At 46.5% G+C, this 17,415-nt stretch overlaps 1 protein-coding gene across 4 annotated transcripts in view; it reads right to left on the reverse strand.

Annotated features, from left to right (window-relative positions):
* Nucleotides 1-3,327: 3,327 nt before the first annotated feature.
* Nucleotides 3,328-17,415, reverse strand: part of CRB2 (crumbs cell polarity complex component 2) — a 72,915-nt gene continuing 58,827 nt past the window's right edge. For all 4 annotated transcript variants that reach the window (XM_080402461.1, XM_080402460.1, XM_080402462.1 and 1 more), the window contains 7 exons: nucleotides 14,180-15,127; nucleotides 12,805-13,361; nucleotides 11,745-11,910; nucleotides 9,990-10,857; nucleotides 8,246-8,362; nucleotides 7,645-7,771; nucleotides 3,328-4,618 (listed from right to left, as the gene is read on the reverse strand). In XM_080402461.1, coding sequence (XP_080258587.1) covers nucleotides 4,391-4,618; nucleotides 7,645-7,771; nucleotides 8,246-8,362; nucleotides 9,990-10,857; nucleotides 11,745-11,910; nucleotides 12,805-13,361; nucleotides 14,180-15,127 — 3,011 coding nt within the window. In that variant the 3' untranslated portion in view covers nucleotides 3,328-4,390. The remainder of the gene's footprint in view (nucleotides 4,619-7,644; nucleotides 7,772-8,245; nucleotides 8,363-9,989; nucleotides 10,858-11,744; nucleotides 11,911-12,804; nucleotides 13,362-14,179; nucleotides 15,128-17,415) is intronic.

A 17,415-nucleotide genomic window follows, 5' to 3' on the forward strand; every position in this document is an offset into this window, starting at 1 on the left:
GGTTCCAGCTGCCCCTTCTGTGTTTCTACAACGGATTGTTACTGGCTGCTGTGCAGGGCTGCCGTGTTCAGGCCTGTGCTTAGAGCTCTGGTGTGTGACAAACAAAAATAATCAGAAAATTAATGAGTTTTTAACTGTGAAAGAGTCATTGAGGTTTGCCACTGTGCAAACTGTGTGTTACAGACCAAACCCAGCCATCTAGACATCGAGTTACTCTTTGGAAAAAAAAAAGTCACAAGTCAAGGTAACTAGGTCTATTTTTAACCAAATTTTATTGTAAATTTCATTTGAAGGAAATTTAATTTTTTACAAATTACAAAATTTACAATTACAAAAGAAATCAGGATCAGGATCATTACCTACAGCAAATCCAGTTTTGTGAAAAAATATATTCAAAAATTAAATATCAAAAGAAAGTTAAGTTCATTATTGAAAAAAAAACAAACCAACCTTTCATAAATTATCTTGCAGAAATGCTCAAGACACTGACAAAGTATTTTAACACTTTTTCTAGTACTGGCTTTGGGTGCTTGAAATAAAAACATCTGCTCTGCTAATTCTGTAAAGCGACGGAGCAGGAGCTTTTGCGCTGACTGCAGGGAGTAGCAGGGGATGCAGACAAGCGCTCTGCGTGCGCTTTGCTGGTTTGTAGATGTCCGCACTGTTGTGGGTTTTGTAGCTTCTTGTTGCCTTTCAGGATATTTCAGTAGCTCAGTAACAGCTCTTATGACACAAGTCTGGTTTTCTTCTCAAAATAATACAGGCTGGAGTAATATTTGTTCATTTAGATCCTGTTGCTGCCTTCATTTTTCTACAATTTAAACACAAAAAGTGGAGTGGAACTAGAAGTTCACGTACACGCCCCTCCTGGCAGGGACCTGGTGGTTAATCAGGTCCGTGTTTTGTGAAACGCCAGAAAGCTGTAGGACTATTACGGGTCTCTGTGGGGTGAAGAACACCCCTACCTTTGCCTTTAGGTCAAGGCCACGCAGGGGCTGCAGCAGGACACGAGGGGCTCTGCCCCGGGTGTCTGGCCCAGCCCGCTGCTGCTACCTGGGGTCTGCGCCCTTTCTCTCCAAGAGCCAGCCCGTCCCTTAAGGCGGAGGAGAATCAGACCAAGGGTGAAGGTTTGTTCCTCCGTAACCGCTCAGCACTTGCAGCCTGCCCTGCCAGCCCTGCTGTCCCGACACGCGCTGCCTGCACCATTTGTTCTCCTGTCGCACCTCCACCGCCGAGCAGAATGGCGCTCCCCGTTCTCCTGCGGGGTGCAGCTTCACTGTTCCACTGCAGCAAGGTGGCTGGCAGCGGGCCTGGCTCTGGCCTGGCACTGTATTAGACCTCCCTAAAGAGCATCTGGGAAGTACCCAAAGCAAATAATTCATATGGAAAGTAACAGCAGTGTTATTTCTAATAAATAAATAAAAGCGACTGCACGCTCACCGAAGTTAGGTCATTTCTTTACTTCATCAGTACTGTCTCCAACAAACTACAGCCAGCGTGGGATCGCCACTGTCAACTTCTCCTCAATATTAGAGGGGAAATGATCTTATGCACAAAATATTCATTTTCTTGTCTCCCAATGGTTTGGTCTTTTTCTATTTTCCAAAATTGTCATTCTTCCTTTTAGCATGCAGAACACCTGTTCTTATGCGGACAGACCTGATCAGTAGCTTTGTACTCTTCCCTTTGCTTAGAACTACTGAAACATTTACAGCTGCAGTAAAAAAAAAAAAATACCCAAAAGTAAAACCAAACAGCGTTTTTTTTCCAGTGGTGATTGGCTGTGGTGGGGGGATTCACACTCTGCTTATTAGTAGTACTTTGGCGATTACAAAGTAGACAGTGTTTTCTAAAATATTTCTCGGTGATAGTTGCAGTAATTATTCTGAAATGCTAATGATCTTAGACTATTTGGCCTGCTCTGCTGCATTTCTGTCCACAGGCTCTGCCACATTATGCTAAAGAAGCAGCAGCATACTCGGCAGCTAAAACAGTAGCAAAGGAGAAGTAAAGCCACACAACACATGTCCTGTTTAGGGCAATGCGGAAAGTGAACGCTGTGTCTCACTACAACACAAACCCGGGTTTTGTGGTAAAGGTCACTGTATTCACTAAATTCCGCTCTTTTTTCTTGACAAGCCCAAACCTGTCTGTCCCGAGAGGTACGGGTAGTGAAACACCCCCCTCTCCCCTCCTCGCACAAACAAGTACTACTTGATGTTCAAACACTGTCTCTTACTCAGGCCTGCTCTGTGGTCCTGCTGCTTCGTGCCAACTCCTGACCTTGAGGCACCTGCTTTGTGTGGGTGGCAGATACTACAGCTGTGAACAGATGGGGGAAACATCCAGCCCAACCTCAACCTGGCTGCAAAGTCCAATCAAAGCAAAGCAATCAGTTCTTCTAATACAAACATCCTCCCTTCAAGAAGGTGAATACTGTAACTGGCAACTCAGCCTGAGAAAGGCACTTAAAATATTGTTATGGTTTAGTCTAGTCTTAGGAAAAGACTAAGTAGACGTGTCTACTGTAGCACGGTAGTACTTGTTTTCTGGTATGTGATGCTGACTCTGGCCTAGTTTTGGACAGGCAGCAGCAGCTCCAGGAGATACCGCCCATCAGTGACCCATCAGCTTTGCAGAGGAGGCACAGGCACGTATTTTTTTGAAACCTTCACATTATTTCTCAATACAGTGGTTTAATTTCTATTAATTAGACCTGCCTCGCTTATTTGCAGTGACTGCATGGCAGTGAGTTACAAGGGCTGCGAGCCCCCGCGTGACAGAGAGGGAGGCAGAAGCGGCGAGGCTGGGCAGCGCGCAGGTGGCCGCACCCTGTTGGCTGGTGACACACAGCCCCATGTTCTGCCAGTGGTTCTGGGTACCCCACCGCTCCTGCCACTGCTTGCTGCCCCTCCTCCACTGCCCCCCCCAGAACTTCTGGTTTTCCCTCCCAGACTTTACTGCCCCCCCCAGCAGACCGGTTTTACACAAATCGTTTATGGGATAAGCTGCAATAACCGAGCTCGTTCAAGCAGCTGAATCTTCCTGCCCAGTAACAGCAGGCACTGCCCGTGGCCTAGGAAGTAGCTGAAAGCAGCACAGACCTGTCCTACAGAAACACAACTTGACACCTAAGACGGAGACACCGCAGCAGCTCCGTGACTGTTAACGGATGACACAGCACCTGTTGTGTGACCCCAGGTCTTAGATCAGCCGCTCCGTTGGTGGCATCTTGATTACATTCCACATTTCCACTCGAGCCCCATCTTTTTCTTGACGGCTTGGGCTGTATGTTCCCTGAGTTGCTCTCCTCCTCTTCATGACAATCACCGTGGCTGCAACAACTGCAAGGAGTAGGGCAGCCCCTGCAGCCCCGACTGCTCCCACAACGGAGGAGTTGCTAAGATGCGCCCACACTGGCTGCTGTGGTAGAACAGGGTGTTACTCAGAGCTTCTGCGCAGACAGTGCTGCATTTCACATCCCTCATCCCGCCTCCCCGAAGCTGCACTGAGCCAACGGCAGCACTGGACAGGAGCTTCCCCCCTTTCACCGTCATCCCCCCACCCCCCACCCCATGTCACAAAAGAGCCCAGGGAAGGCAGGAGCAGCCCGGTGGCCTCTCCTGCCCCACGTAAGCTTCAAGTGCAGCATCTGGCAACAGGCACTGCTGCCAGCTCCAGCACTGGCCCCCACCCCCGCAAAGTTCCAACTGCACCTCTGCTGCGCGGTACCCGTGGGAATGTCTAACAGAGATCACTTCATAAAACATGGATCGGTACAATGATTTCAGTAATTCCTGACAATCCCCCATAACGCCCTGGCTGGCACAGGGCAGGAGTTCACAGCTGCTGTTGCTGTTGAGGACTGCTTGTGAAAACCTCACACCTGAGCTGCAAACGCTTTGAATGGTTTGCAATTATTGACAAAAACAGAACAGTATATACAAACCAATCATAAATACCCTCTGTACAATGCTCCTTAAAGGTATATATAGGTCTCAATCTGTAAATTAGTGCCTCATTTAGCCCTGCCTTTTTAACGCAGATTTTGCTATGCCATTGCTGCCTGAAAGGTGGAACGGAGCAAGGGCAACTTCCAAGCAGGCGCACCCCAGCAGCTCCTGCAGAGGGGAGGGCACGGGGGGTCTGTGGGGCAGGAGAGAGGGGAGTAAGGAGGCTCACTTTGAGCCAGCGCTGTGCAATTGACTCAATTAACTGAAACCAGCTGGAACAGCTATTGCATACACAGTCTGCCTTGTACTTCTAGGTCCATGTCTTCATTACCATGCCTTAAGGAAACTGAGATAGGGTGGATCTGTGGCTGCAAGTGCTGGAAAAAGATCAAGGTCAAAGCAGACCTTGCAGGTGCATCTCCTTGTCATGGCAGCACCTATATTAACCGCTCTTCAGGTGGCACCTTTAGGACACTGTCCATCTCCAGCCGAGCTCCTGCCACTTCTTGCTGACTCGGACTGTAGGTTCCCTCTGATTGGCGCCTCTTCCTTGCAGTGAGAATCATGAATATGAGCCCAATACTGAGCAGCAGTAAAGAACCACAGGCTACAGGGACAGCTACTTCAATTAGTGGGGAGGGGAAGAGAGCACCTGGAGTCCCTTTCTGTAAAAGAAATTAATGAAGAAACAATGAAACTCCAGTGGTTACAATAACTTAATCTGAAGAACCCAAATGGTCAGAGATTAGAGGGAAAAAGTTTTTTAGAAAAGCCAAAAAAAAAAAAAAAAATGAACAGGCAGAAGATCTGCACCTGAATGGAAAAGGACAACAAGTACAGGGCTTGAGGGCACCTGCACAGAGAATGCTCATGTTCTCTCTTTAATCTCTCCGCAAAACACATTCAAATTTATTTTATAAAATGGACTGGGTTTAATACAAAGAACAGACAGTAACACATTCTGAATTATTTTTTTCCAATTCAAAACAAGTGACACTCAATGACACTCTTTAACTGGCAGCTTTGGTGAAGCTGATCTCAAGAGGGCAGAGTTATAAACAGAGATTTACCGATGGAACAGTTAATGCCATTACAATAATTCACGCATGGACAGAATTACCACAAGGAAGAAAACAAAGGATTTACTGAGCTGGGCAGCTAACCGGCGTGGAGACGGCAAAACTGAGTGCAGACAATTTACGGGACCAGTCCCAGAGCTACAAACTTGCTACAAGGAAAGCTGTCCCTTGCTAGTGAAGACAATGCACAGCTGTTTGTTACAGTTAGAACAGCAGTAAGTAAGAGCCTGAGCAACACTGCAGGTATTAGGTGAGGAAAAACTGTCCAAATAATACCACACACTCCGTATTCTCCCCTCTGCTTACGGTTTTTCACACCAGGATAGCCCCTGAAGATTTAAATGCCAGTGTATTCAGCATCCACAGTGGAAATCTTTTAAGGGGCCTCCTTACCAATATCAGACCAAAACACGTAGGTGTCGCTAGGAAAGATCTAACCCATGTTGAAAAAAAAAAAACAACCCACCTATAAATTTAATGGAGTAATACGAATTTTCAGTAACACCAGAAAATTTCCTTGAGCAGGGAAATGATACTAAAAAAAAGTTCAACAATGCCTCTGATGGCAAGGTAGAGAATTTATTTAGCTATTAAACTATCCATCACAACAAGATTATATGCAGCCTTGGGATTCAACACTTCCTTGAAGATTCTGGGACAGGGAGATGTAGCAAGTTTCAGGTTTAACAGTTAACCAGTCTAGGAAAGACTAGGATACAAACCCAGGACTGACACACCTTGCAGGAACATTAGGAAATCCTAGGGCAAATGATTTAAAATAATTTAAATAGTGAATGGCAAAAGCTAGATCCATTGAATTTGTAGCTCAAAACTTTTAAATTACAAAGGCACATACTTTAGTGTCCACATTGTATAAAAATGCTCTGAAACAGACTTGAAGACAACTTGCAGCAGGAAGGGGGAGGATGTTAGAAAGGTCAGTATGTGGATGGGAGATGGAGATGGAGATGATAAAAGGCCCAAGTACTGAGAAGACAGAAATGTAGCCGAATGAGTATTCTTTAGATTCTGGTGGAATTAAGGATGGTACAGAACACAACAACAAAGAACTAAAAAAACTGTAGAATTTTTTTCATTTAAAGAAAGCTTTGAAATTACAGTAAGCCTAAAAATAAGAAATATTTCTTATGGCTAAAAATAGTATCTGCCACCTTACAGATAAAATAAAAGAATTCAAGCTTGATTATTTACAACTTTTGGATGCTGCACAGTCTGTGCTAATGTCACAAAGCATTAGAGCGCAGGAGGAATATTCCCAGAGTACCTGGAAGTCCTTCTGCCATTGACTGAAGTTTAAGTTGACTCTCTAAGCCTGCCAAGACTCAAGCGATGTGCTGGGGTTAGTTCTGATTTTGCACAGCATGCAGATTAGTCACACGGTACCAAGGCTACAGGAGTTTTTTTGCAGTCCACCCTCCGGCCTGCTCTTTAGTTGCTGCTGCTGGTGGGAGGGAGAAAGAGAGTGCAGCTACCATCCCTCCGCTTCCACAGCTATTGTTAACAGCTAGCGGAGCCAACAGCCATCCCCTGTCCTCCTCCCTGCCCCACATCACAGGCCCTGGCCTTTGAAGAGGGAAAAGACAGATGGTTCTGCAGAAAGTAACAGGGATGATGACAGTGCATACAAGGAATCTACACGAAGTGTCCTGGGACAGAGGAGACAGAGATGCCTGAAGGAGTCTATGCATGCAAACGGGAATTGTCAGGGGTGACCTCATGGCACATGCATGACAGAACCTTTAGTAACAGCAACAGCAGCAAACCCCACCTTGGCACACAGCCGTTTCCATGCAGTGTGGGTTAGTACATTCCCAGGTTACCAGACAAGCTACCTGTCCGTGCAACAGCTTTACAGAGAAAAAGCAAGTGTATGATGTAACGACTTCCACACAGGCAGGATTCCAGCCTCAAACAGCAGTGCTTGCCTTATGCAGAAAAGGAAAAGCATCGCTGAGACTGCCCACCTGCCAGGCCCAGCAGGGCAGAAGCAGACTCAGCAGGTAAAGGATGCTGCTACTCTACTTGTACCTGAATCACTTTTAGCCAGACTTCATGTGACTGCCCTCCTCCAAACCCATCCATTTCTACCCAGACGATCTTTGGAGAGATCTTTGGTGCTTTGCAATGCTAATCCAAGATAAAATGCCAGCTGAAATTCCGTTCTCTGGGAAATTGGGTGGGGAGATATAAGTAGTATCTCCTTTTAACAGGTCCAGCTGCAGTAGTTTGATTTTACTGTCCAAGGAGTCATAAATCTATGGAAAGTTAGACAGCCCTGGAAACCATATGGCAGCCCATGCAGATACTGAGAAGTATTTGCTGCCATTGCTCATACGCTGGAGACTGGCGTGCAACAGCACCACACAGAAAAATACAATTTCCCGCTACAGGTTTCTTTAGTACCCACCGATTTCCTAACTGTGCTTAGCAGCGTGCTTTCGCCAGGACATGCAGGGGACTGTGCAACACGCAGGCAGCCTCACCAACACCCACGGAACCCAAGGACTGCGCTAAGCCCACTTTTGCTGCTCCTCACAGCTCAAGTTTGGCAGAATAGACAGGAGCTTCCACGAGCAAAGGGAAGTGCTTACGTTAACGTCGCAGCGCTCTCCCGTGTAGCTGGCACTGCACACACACTCGTATTTGTTCTCAGAGTCTTGACATGTACCTCCATTCTGGCAAGGGTTCGGATCACACTCATTTATATTAATTTGACAACTGGAGAGGAAAAGTGTATTAGAATTAAATGAAATTTCCCACATCTGTTTTTGTGCCATAGAATGTAAAATCATACAGTCTACGAAACCCTCATTTATTTGAGAAGTTCCTGTCACATCTTTTTCAAGTGCTTTCCAGGGTCCAACAACATGAAATTTTTACCCATCCATACCAATCCTCCTTTTGCCATTTCTGTGTGACCGAAGCCAGTGCGGGTCTCTAGCACAGTTAATGAACATTCATGAGGCACAAGGAACTCGGAAGCTGTTCACACTGCAGAAATTGGTATTGTCAGCAGGATCACATCAAGCCTGCCTCTTCTACAAGTAACAGCTAGGTTACAGTTTTGGAGCAGTTGTTTCAGTGGCAAAAGGACATATAAGAGGATGAAGCATTTCAACCTGCTCAGCTACCCCGCTGATGCAAGAACAAGCGCACTAGCTCCTTTGCAAGCACCAGAAAAACAGCACTTACTTCCTTCCAGTGAAGCCTGGCTTGCAAGTGCAGTTGGCTCCCCAGCTCTCGCTGATGCACTTGCCACCGTTCAGACAGGTGAAGTTCTTGCCACATTGCTCAGGTGGGAATGGCCATCTGTGAAAAGCAAGAGACAACAGCCCTTAAAACAGTGGTGTTGAGCTGGCAAGGTCATAAGCACAGTCATTGGTATTTCTAGGAAGGGGTTTGGCACAGGTGGAGAAGGGAATAGTCTCAGAAATCATCCATAATGTGATGGTATTACTTTGGGCATGCCCTGAGAACATGCAGGAGCCGTATATCAGTACTAGGACTATACTCACACAGGTGCCTAGCCTTGCTGATAAAAATATAAACAGAGACAGGACACGTCTGGAATACCAAACTGCAGCACAGCCAGGCCACCAGAAGGGTAACACAAGTACTAGGTAACTCTACACCAGAATGACAAAAGAACAACAGAAACTTCGGCCTGGGTAGATTAGAAAACTGAAGCTCAGCCATGTAAGTATTTATCTCGGTGTTCAATATTTTAACAGGTACAAGTAGATGCAAGGTTAAATAACAAGCCGATTCCTACTTCCTTTACCAATATAAGACATACCTTTGTGACTAAAACATACTGGATTTTTTCCAGACTAATACAAACGCTATAGAAGTAGACCTTATCAAAAAACACCCAGCCCTCCTCCTGACTCCATATCAATTTCTCACCAAATTTTAAGTGGGCTCCATGGAAGGATCATGAAGTGTGCACTGCTAAGCAGCACAGGCAGTATGGTGACGGGTAAAGAAACTTTCCTCCCCCAGTATGTATTTGATAAGGAGCAGAATACTCAAAGGGACATTGTTTTAACCGATACGCAGAAACAATGCCCTTAGACTTAGGACCAATGCCACAAAATACAACCAAGCCCTTGCTGAAGGAGTGTTCTTAATTAATCTAGGAGTGCACATGTATTTTTATCTAATATTGTAGGAAAGCATTTGGCAGGGTAAGGCTTTTTTTGCAGAGGTAGTAGCAATGGGCACCTTCATTAGCACTGGTAGCTCTCTGCTTACAGGCAGGCTGAGTAGTGCTTGAAAGTTGGCCGTGTATCACTAGTAGCAAAAATAAGCACAGTTAGGAACTCCTGCTACAGGATTACAAATCTCAATAAACCCAGTGTCGAAAGTTTTATCCAAAACAGCATTCTCAGCAGAGATTAGATTGTCCCTCTTCTGCGCTCTGCACAGGACCCGTCCTCACTGGGACCATATCCATCACTCCAGGACATTCAGTGCACCTGAAACTTCAGAATAAGCTGGCTCCATCCTCTGGGGGCTTGGAGGCTCCTTGCATTTCATAAGCAGGCCCGCAGGGTATTATTGGTTTGATCTGGTTTTGTTTTGTTTAATTCAATACAGGAGAACGCCAGAGGGGAGTCAAATCCTGGAAAAGGTGGATTTCTTGGGGAATGCAAGAAGGAAGTGACAAGCAGCTACAGCACTTGCATTTTAAATGGCTCTGAGATGTAGCATAGGGATAACCCACACAAAAAGAAAGGATCCTTATCTGCATGAGGTTGAGCACCTTTCAGTGAGGATTTGGATCCAGACAGCACCTTCCAGTTCACAGCAGAATTTAGGTGTTTTACCTACCAGATACTTGCAATGAAAAAGCGTCCTGAAGTATCCCAAAGTAAAAGTTCGGTTCATGTGGGGGCTCCTCTGACCCCTGCATCAAACCAACCAAGACACTTACTCGCAGCGAGGTCCAGAATACTGAGGCGGGCACTTGCAGGAGTAGCCATAAACGCCATCAATGCAGGTAGCTCCATTCAGGCACTGGTGCCGCACACAGTCATCAACATTGATGTCACACTTCTTCCCAATGTACCCCCGGAAGCATTCACACTGAAAATCTGCTACTGCATCAACACAGTCCCCATGAACACACGGGTTTGACTGGCAGTCATCAACGTTAGACTCACACAGCAGCCCTGCCCAGCCAGCACTGCAGGCACAGCTGAAGGAATTGAACAAGTCCTGGCAGGTGCCAGCATTGAGGCAAGGGCTAGAAGCGCAAACATCAGCCCCAGTGCAGCCCAGCTGGATGGTCCTTCTGCTGGACTGCTGGAACTGTTCCGGCTGGGGGTACGCGAGATGGGCAGCGAACGGCAGGTAGATCCCCCCTATCTTCACTTGTCCCAGGCAGCCAGTGAAATTTTCAGCTAGAACAATTACTGCATTGTTCTTCAGGAAGTCCAGGTTCCCAGCACTTCCCTGCAGAGTTGTATTAACAGACCCATCCAAACGAACCAGCCACCTGGAAGAAAGTGCAGATGGCTCTTCCATAGACACAGAGATGGTATGCCAGGCACCATCCGTGACGGACTTCTGGCTCAGAAAGCTGACACCTTCGATGCTGTTCCCACTCCTGATGTCCACGAGCAGGGAGGAGTTCTTGATAGCTATCTGGAGGGAATCCACTTCTTCCACAGCCCGCAGCAAAATAGCATCTTCATCCCTGGTTCTGAAATCCACACGGAGGCTGCTCAGAGTTCGAGTCACTGACGTATTGGTGGTAAATTCAATAGCAGCATAACTATTAAATGTTGCATTAGCCAGACCTATAAATAAAGGGGTAGAACATAAGGGATTTGAAAGACAGTTGGTGTCATGTTTGAGACAGGCAGACTCCTGGCACGTTCCCTCCCTTAAGAATCATGTAAGCTTAGTGTGAGTAGGATTACAAGCCTACCTGCTGGCATCCTTAAAGCTCTTCCTGTTTACAACTGCACCTCTAATAATAATATCAAGCTCCTGCGTAGCAATTTCTACTCATTAGTCGCACAGCACTGCACAAAAATACAACTATTCCCCTTTTACTGCTAGAAAAACTAGAACATAATACATCAGGAAATAAAACAGGAAAGTAATACATCCAAAGCTGCTGAGGTGGCCAGTGACAGAGCCGGGAACACCCCAACATCCTGAGTTCCAGGACACTTTCTACCCATGAGACAACACTCGCTCCGCATCAGGGCATCATTAACTAACTAGTTTCCTTCATTCTCCATGGTTCTGTCTTAGGAGAAAACCGAGACACATCTGCAATACTTAATTGGGTCCTACTTGGTGAAATAACCCGACACTCTAGAAATGGCTGAACACCGAGAGAGCAGCATAGGCCTTGTGCTGCAATGATAAGGTAGGCAACCACTCCACAGAAGTAGATAGTTCTGCCCTGATCCCCTTATCAAGTCAAAGCAACTATCTGTGAAGAAAACACCTTTGAGTACCATCTTTGCTCTGTCACAACCTGGTGGTAAACCCCTAAAGTACACGCTGCCCTCAAAAGTGTGTGCCTGGGCATCATTCCATTTCCTTTCTGCGGCATGTTTGCATTTATCGCAACAGTACAAACTGGGAATACTGATCATAGACAGTGAACAGCAGGGATTTTACCAACATGAGAGAACAATATTTTACCAACAATTGTGAGAACAATACTTACACACATATCCTGCCAGGACATCTATACAGGTGGTAGCTTCAGGACATGGGTCACTTGCACACCAGACTCTCTCTTCACAAAATTTCCCAGTGAAATTTGCTGGACAGCTGCAATGGAAATCATTCCAAGTGACAATGCATCTGCCACCATTCTGACATGGTTCAGACTGAAAAATAGAACGGCGGAATTTAGGAGCAGTGTAATTCAACTTTGAATCTAAGAGAATGTGGTAGAAGGAAATGCAACAACAAAGATTAGTACCAGCAGCGCCTGAATCAAGCAAGAAGGTTAATTAAAACAGTGACTCAATAGCAGCAAAAGAAGCACAAAGGTCTCTGCCGGATAAATTCCTGACACCCTGCCTATCCTGTGTGATCAACCCTGCTGATGAATAGAAACTCCCCAGGCAGAGCCCCACCAATCTGGAAAAGAACACAGCACAAAAGCAAAAGCAAGAAACAGATGAAACAAGCTGCAATGCTCCTGAAAACCTCACCAAGTTCTGTCGCTAGAAGGACACACCTAATACCAGAGACAATACCTTACAGCACCATGAGCAAGAAGGGCAAAATTAGGGAATATGGCCTCTCCATCTCCACAGGTGGCATAAAGGAGAGAAAACTTCTGATCTAAGGGCACCATGGAGACAGTTCCTTGAACTGCTGTTGCTGAAGCCACAAATGCCTGGGGGAAGAGGTTGCTGTGCAACTAAAACAGGAGGAAGGGAGGAGGTGGAAAGGTTACTGGTGAGAGGCTGGAGCCTGGAACATCCATGTGGGCTCAGCAAATGGAGGTGGGCAGCACAAGAGCCGGACTGCCCAAGTTCAAACAACTACAAAAAATACCAGGCAGCTAAAGAAAACTTGGTGCTTAAATTGTATCTAGTACACCAAGTGACACAGAAGCATACGGGACCACACGTCCTTCAATACTTGAGAAAAACAACCACAAACCAAACACTTCTCGTCTTCCTGATATCAGCAACAGTCAAATTTTTCTGTAATCACAGAACTATAATAAACAACTACACGTATGTATAGACAAACGAGAGACATCATACCTTGCAGGTGTTATCAGAGATGCAACCATTCACAAGATTACCACTTTGAGAACTATTGAGTTCCTGTGGCAGACTGTAGTTCTCAACCTGAAAAAACTCTATTTGGTGGCTGTTCAGTTGGATGTCTTGCAAACAGCCTTTAAAATAGCCTCCCCACGCATCACTGCTGTCTGGGTTAGGGTGTCCACCAATATACACTTCATAACCAGCTAGAAGAGGTCTTGCTACGAGCTGTCCTAGCTCCACATATGCATCTGATTGGTGAGCACCAACAATTCCTCCTTGGAAAGACAGAGCTACCAAATGTCTTCTCCCATCAACTAAATTTTCTGGGAATGTCACAGTATCTGTCGATAACATCTCTATCTTCAGCTTGCCGTTCTTCAAGTATATAGTGAGGCAGGGGTCAGTTTTGTTGCTGATTTGCAATAGCAAACCGTTAGGTTTCCGACTACGAATGAAAAAGGAGATGTTGAAGTTTGCACCAAGGCTATCAGAAAGGGTGAAAGAGGCAAAGCTGGTGGAATTCTCTAGGCCAAATGTTGCTGCTGGGCGCTCTGGAAGAGAAAAGAAGTGCACATCAGCTCAATGACAAGGGGAACGCAGCTGGCACAGGGATATTCGAAGCTGCAGCTCCTTATGAATGGGGCAAGATCGTTCTTCCCAACATCTTCAACATGCATCACGGTAATTATGCTCTCTCCCCACACAGGTCTGTGAAGTTAAGAAGTAGGTGAATGTGCCCTTGCTTTCTCTGGAGGATGTGAATTCAAGCACCCAAGTAGCAGAAGAGGGAAATACAGGCCTAGCAGATTTACTCAAGGACTTTTAAGCTACAAAGTTGCTTTTAAAATTCATAAATTTGGTAACAGCAGAATAACTTTGTACTTGCCATGTTTAGGGCTCAGGAGTGAAACAAAAACCTGGAACAATATTAATATAAGCCTTGCAGGAACAAAAAAAAATGCAAATATATATGATTTTAACTCAAAATTGTCAAAGAGCTTCCCCTTAATACTTCGTGTTTTATCTATAAAGCAATACATTCCTATTCATCCCCAACTCAGAAGTTCAAGATCAACTTTTCACAGTAGAACAACTTCCCTGCCCTCCTGCATTCACATAGATCTGATACAAAGGTGAAGTCAGAGCCTCTGGCTCAACAAGGAATAACCACAAACCTGACAATCATTCCTGCAGGCGCAAGTGACAGAAAAGGGATCAATGAGAATTTTATTCACAAAGGGTTTTGCTTTAGTTTTCTCACTGGTCTAGTAGAAAGTACTGCTTCCAGAGCTAGCATCAATGCTTATGCAGTATCTTTGAAGCACTGATCGACAGAGGAACTGCCAGATGTAAATCATGTGGCACTTACCATATGAGCAAGCTGGGCCTCCATAAGGCCTAGAACAGTCACACCTGAAGGTTGCCCAGAGGTCCACACACAGCCCTCCGTGCAAGCAGGGCTGGGAGAGGCACCACTCTGTCCGGTCACAGCCCTGCTTCACTGGGGAGGACTCGCCCACAGGCAGATCCACCGGGAGCACAGCTTCAGCATCTACCTGCAAGTCTTCCACGCAGCCGACAAAGCCTTGCTGGCTCTGCGTGTTGTTGGCCATTGGATCCTCAGCACCTCCAACATACATGTTCAGGAAGGCATGCGGGACCAGAGCAGCGCCATCTGGGACAGGGGAGCTCTGCAGGCAGACACCTGCACCGCAAGAGTCATGCCAGAGCTTTAGCTGCAGCGTGCTGTGCAGAACAACTTCAACTTTATGCCACCGGCCATCATCAACTCTCAGCCCCTCCAGGAGCAGTGGGTACCCCACATCCTCCCTCTTCAGTCCCGCATGCAGAATGCCGTCAAAGAGCTCCAGGAACAAGTATTCAGCTTCATGGCCTCGGTAAAAAAGGATAGCGCTGGGCAAGGTAGTTCGGAACCGGAGGGACACGTTGGCAAGCTGATCTCCTGCTACGTCCCTCCTGCTCTGATTGTTCATGGGCAGCTCAATGAGGAGATACCCTCTGGAAGCAAAGGAAAACGTTGTTGGTGTTGAGCATGTGGCATCATAGAAACCAGGCTGGCACTGGCACAGGTGGCCGTGGCTCTCAGCTTGGTAGGTTGGGATGCACAAGGCCTCATTTTGGCAGTCGTGCGTCTGGCACCCAGTGAGCTTGACAGAGCAGTTCTTCCCTCCCCATACAATGCCATCCTGGCTAGGGGCACAGTGGCAGGTATAGTCAGCAATGCCATCCTCACAGACAGCTCCATTCTTGCAGGGACCCTCCTCACACTCATTGATGTTAACCGCACATTCCACACCTGCGAAAGAGATTTAGAAATGGGATCTCACTGCAGGGGACTGTCACTCCCTTCCCCAGAGAAAGGCTGCCAGGCACAGACCGCCCGCTCCCCAGCACTGCCACTCGCTAAGCCATTCTCTTCAGGAAACCACCAAAAGACCAAGACCTGCTAGCATGAAGTCCCACGCTCGCTAGAGTGGCCCACCACTGGTATAAGGGCAAGAAAAACATCCTTCTGTGCTGTCCTCCCAGATGCTGCAAAGGTGGTGCTCTACAAAGAGCCTCAGCCAGTCTGCCTACATCACCCAACAGACCACTCTCTCTTCCAGACCACCTCAAGCACCACAGGTCATCAACATGCAGAGGATATTAAAGGGACAAACCAGCACAGACAAGGATTTTATGCTTTTTTAATAACAGATTTACTACACCGAAACTCAAATTAAGTCTATAGATCTGACGGGAGCATGTTCCAGGCACCATCGTTGCAGACAGCATTAAAATGGGAAGTTACTAGAAAGCCTCAGTTAAGAAAATCCAAATTCCCAGATGGCCCTCCAGTTGTAAAACACTCACAAAACTCAATTCATTATCAAACCAAAACATGCTCCACAGGCATTTTGCCATACTTGCACTAAGTTGATTTCAGTTCTGTCCAGTCCCGCAGAAGTGAACTGGGTAAAAAGTACTGCATGGCCGTTCAGCTGTCTCCTCGAGGCACACGCACCCCAACCGCGCTCAAGTAAATTACAAGACATTACACTCAAATCTGGTTAATGAAAATCTGCTGTCATTTTCCTGAGCATCTCCAGACTGACAGAAGAGCCCTTCTGAACCAGTTCACTTTATCTAGCCCATAACACTGGTTTCCACTAATCTTCAGAGACAGTCACACAGATAAACCAAGCATGGATTATCCCAATCTAATAGCATTACACGCCGAATCTAGCTAGCAAGCACAACGAGGACAGCAGAAAGAAAAAGAAGGAATTTGCACACAAAGGAGGGGAATCAAAACACAAAAGACATTTATAAAAAAAAGCCATGAGACAGAATGTGCATGTCAAAGAGATTAGAGAGTTGCCTGAGGGAAAGAGATGAGGGGAGATGGGGCATTAGGAGCACTGGAGCTGGACTTGACGTGTGATTTAAAGAAAGAAAAAAAAACACCACACCACCGCCACCCCCCAAACTTAGCAAAGATACAGGCTTCTTGAGCATATGTATTGCTGGTTTGTCCCTCCTCCCGCCCCAGCAATGCCTCACAGGCAGCCCTGCACAAATGTCTAGTACCCTGCTGCCTAACCAAGTCGCCTTACTTCTTTCAGACCCAGTTTTTAGCTGCTGTTACCAGTGCTATCTCTGCAGATAGGCGGGGATTCAGCACCAGCTTCCAGCTCCAAAATGTCGGTTTGTGTCAGTGTAGGGACATAACACGTATGGAGCTCTGAGAAGCACTGGAAGAGAAATGGAAGGCTCTGGTAACTGCAATTGCCAGCTATGCTAGAGCTGTCCTGTAGGCAACATTACCTCTGATTCCTCTAGGACATAGCTCTCTATGGACATAAACTAGAACTCCTCTCTGTAGTGCCTGTGGAAAAGCACTGAATTTGGCCAATAACCTCTGCCTTGAAGAGTCAGAGCTGCTAATACTACCTCAGCACAGCCTTTTTTTTCCAGCTGTTAATGTCTGGCTCGCTTAGAACAGAGAACTTGGGGTGTGATCTTACCTGTAAAAAGGAAGCAGCAAGAATGCCAGGATAAAATTAATATTTCAGCACAAATTTATGGCCACACTTGAAGGAAATGTGTTGGAATAAATAAAGTGTAATGGACATCTCTCGGTCTGAGAAGCCCAGCCTGGGAGAAGATGGGAATACTTCAGCTGGAATTAAGAAAAATCAGTAGAGCAGTAGAACTACGTGGAACAGCTTTTCCAAGTTATCAGTGGATTGGAGGGCTCCCAAAACTGTAGGGGGAAGTTTGCAGTCAGATTTAAGAGGAGAAGCTGTTGAATGGTGTCAGAAAGATAGGTTTGGTATAGTCCCAAAGCCTCTAGTTTCAGATCGGAGCTGTTGGTATTTACCGGGGCGATAAGGAGAAGATAACACCGGTTTGGATAACAAAAGCAGAGAGCTGTGAATTTTTGCACTTCTGAGAAGGCTGGGAGGCAGGGTCGAAAGCCCCGTTTTCCCCCCCCCCCATCACATTCCTAGCCTGACCACATCTCCTCCGGCCAGTGCACTCTCTCCATGGAGCAGCAGGAACACCTGCCTAGGCTGCTTCCCAGCCTCCCAGCCGACACCT

This window comes from Falco punctatus (genome assembly GCF_963210335.1).
Source record: "Falco punctatus genome assembly, chromosome: 9".
Classification (NCBI taxonomy): Eukaryota; Metazoa; Chordata; class Aves; order Falconiformes; family Falconidae; genus Falco; species Falco punctatus.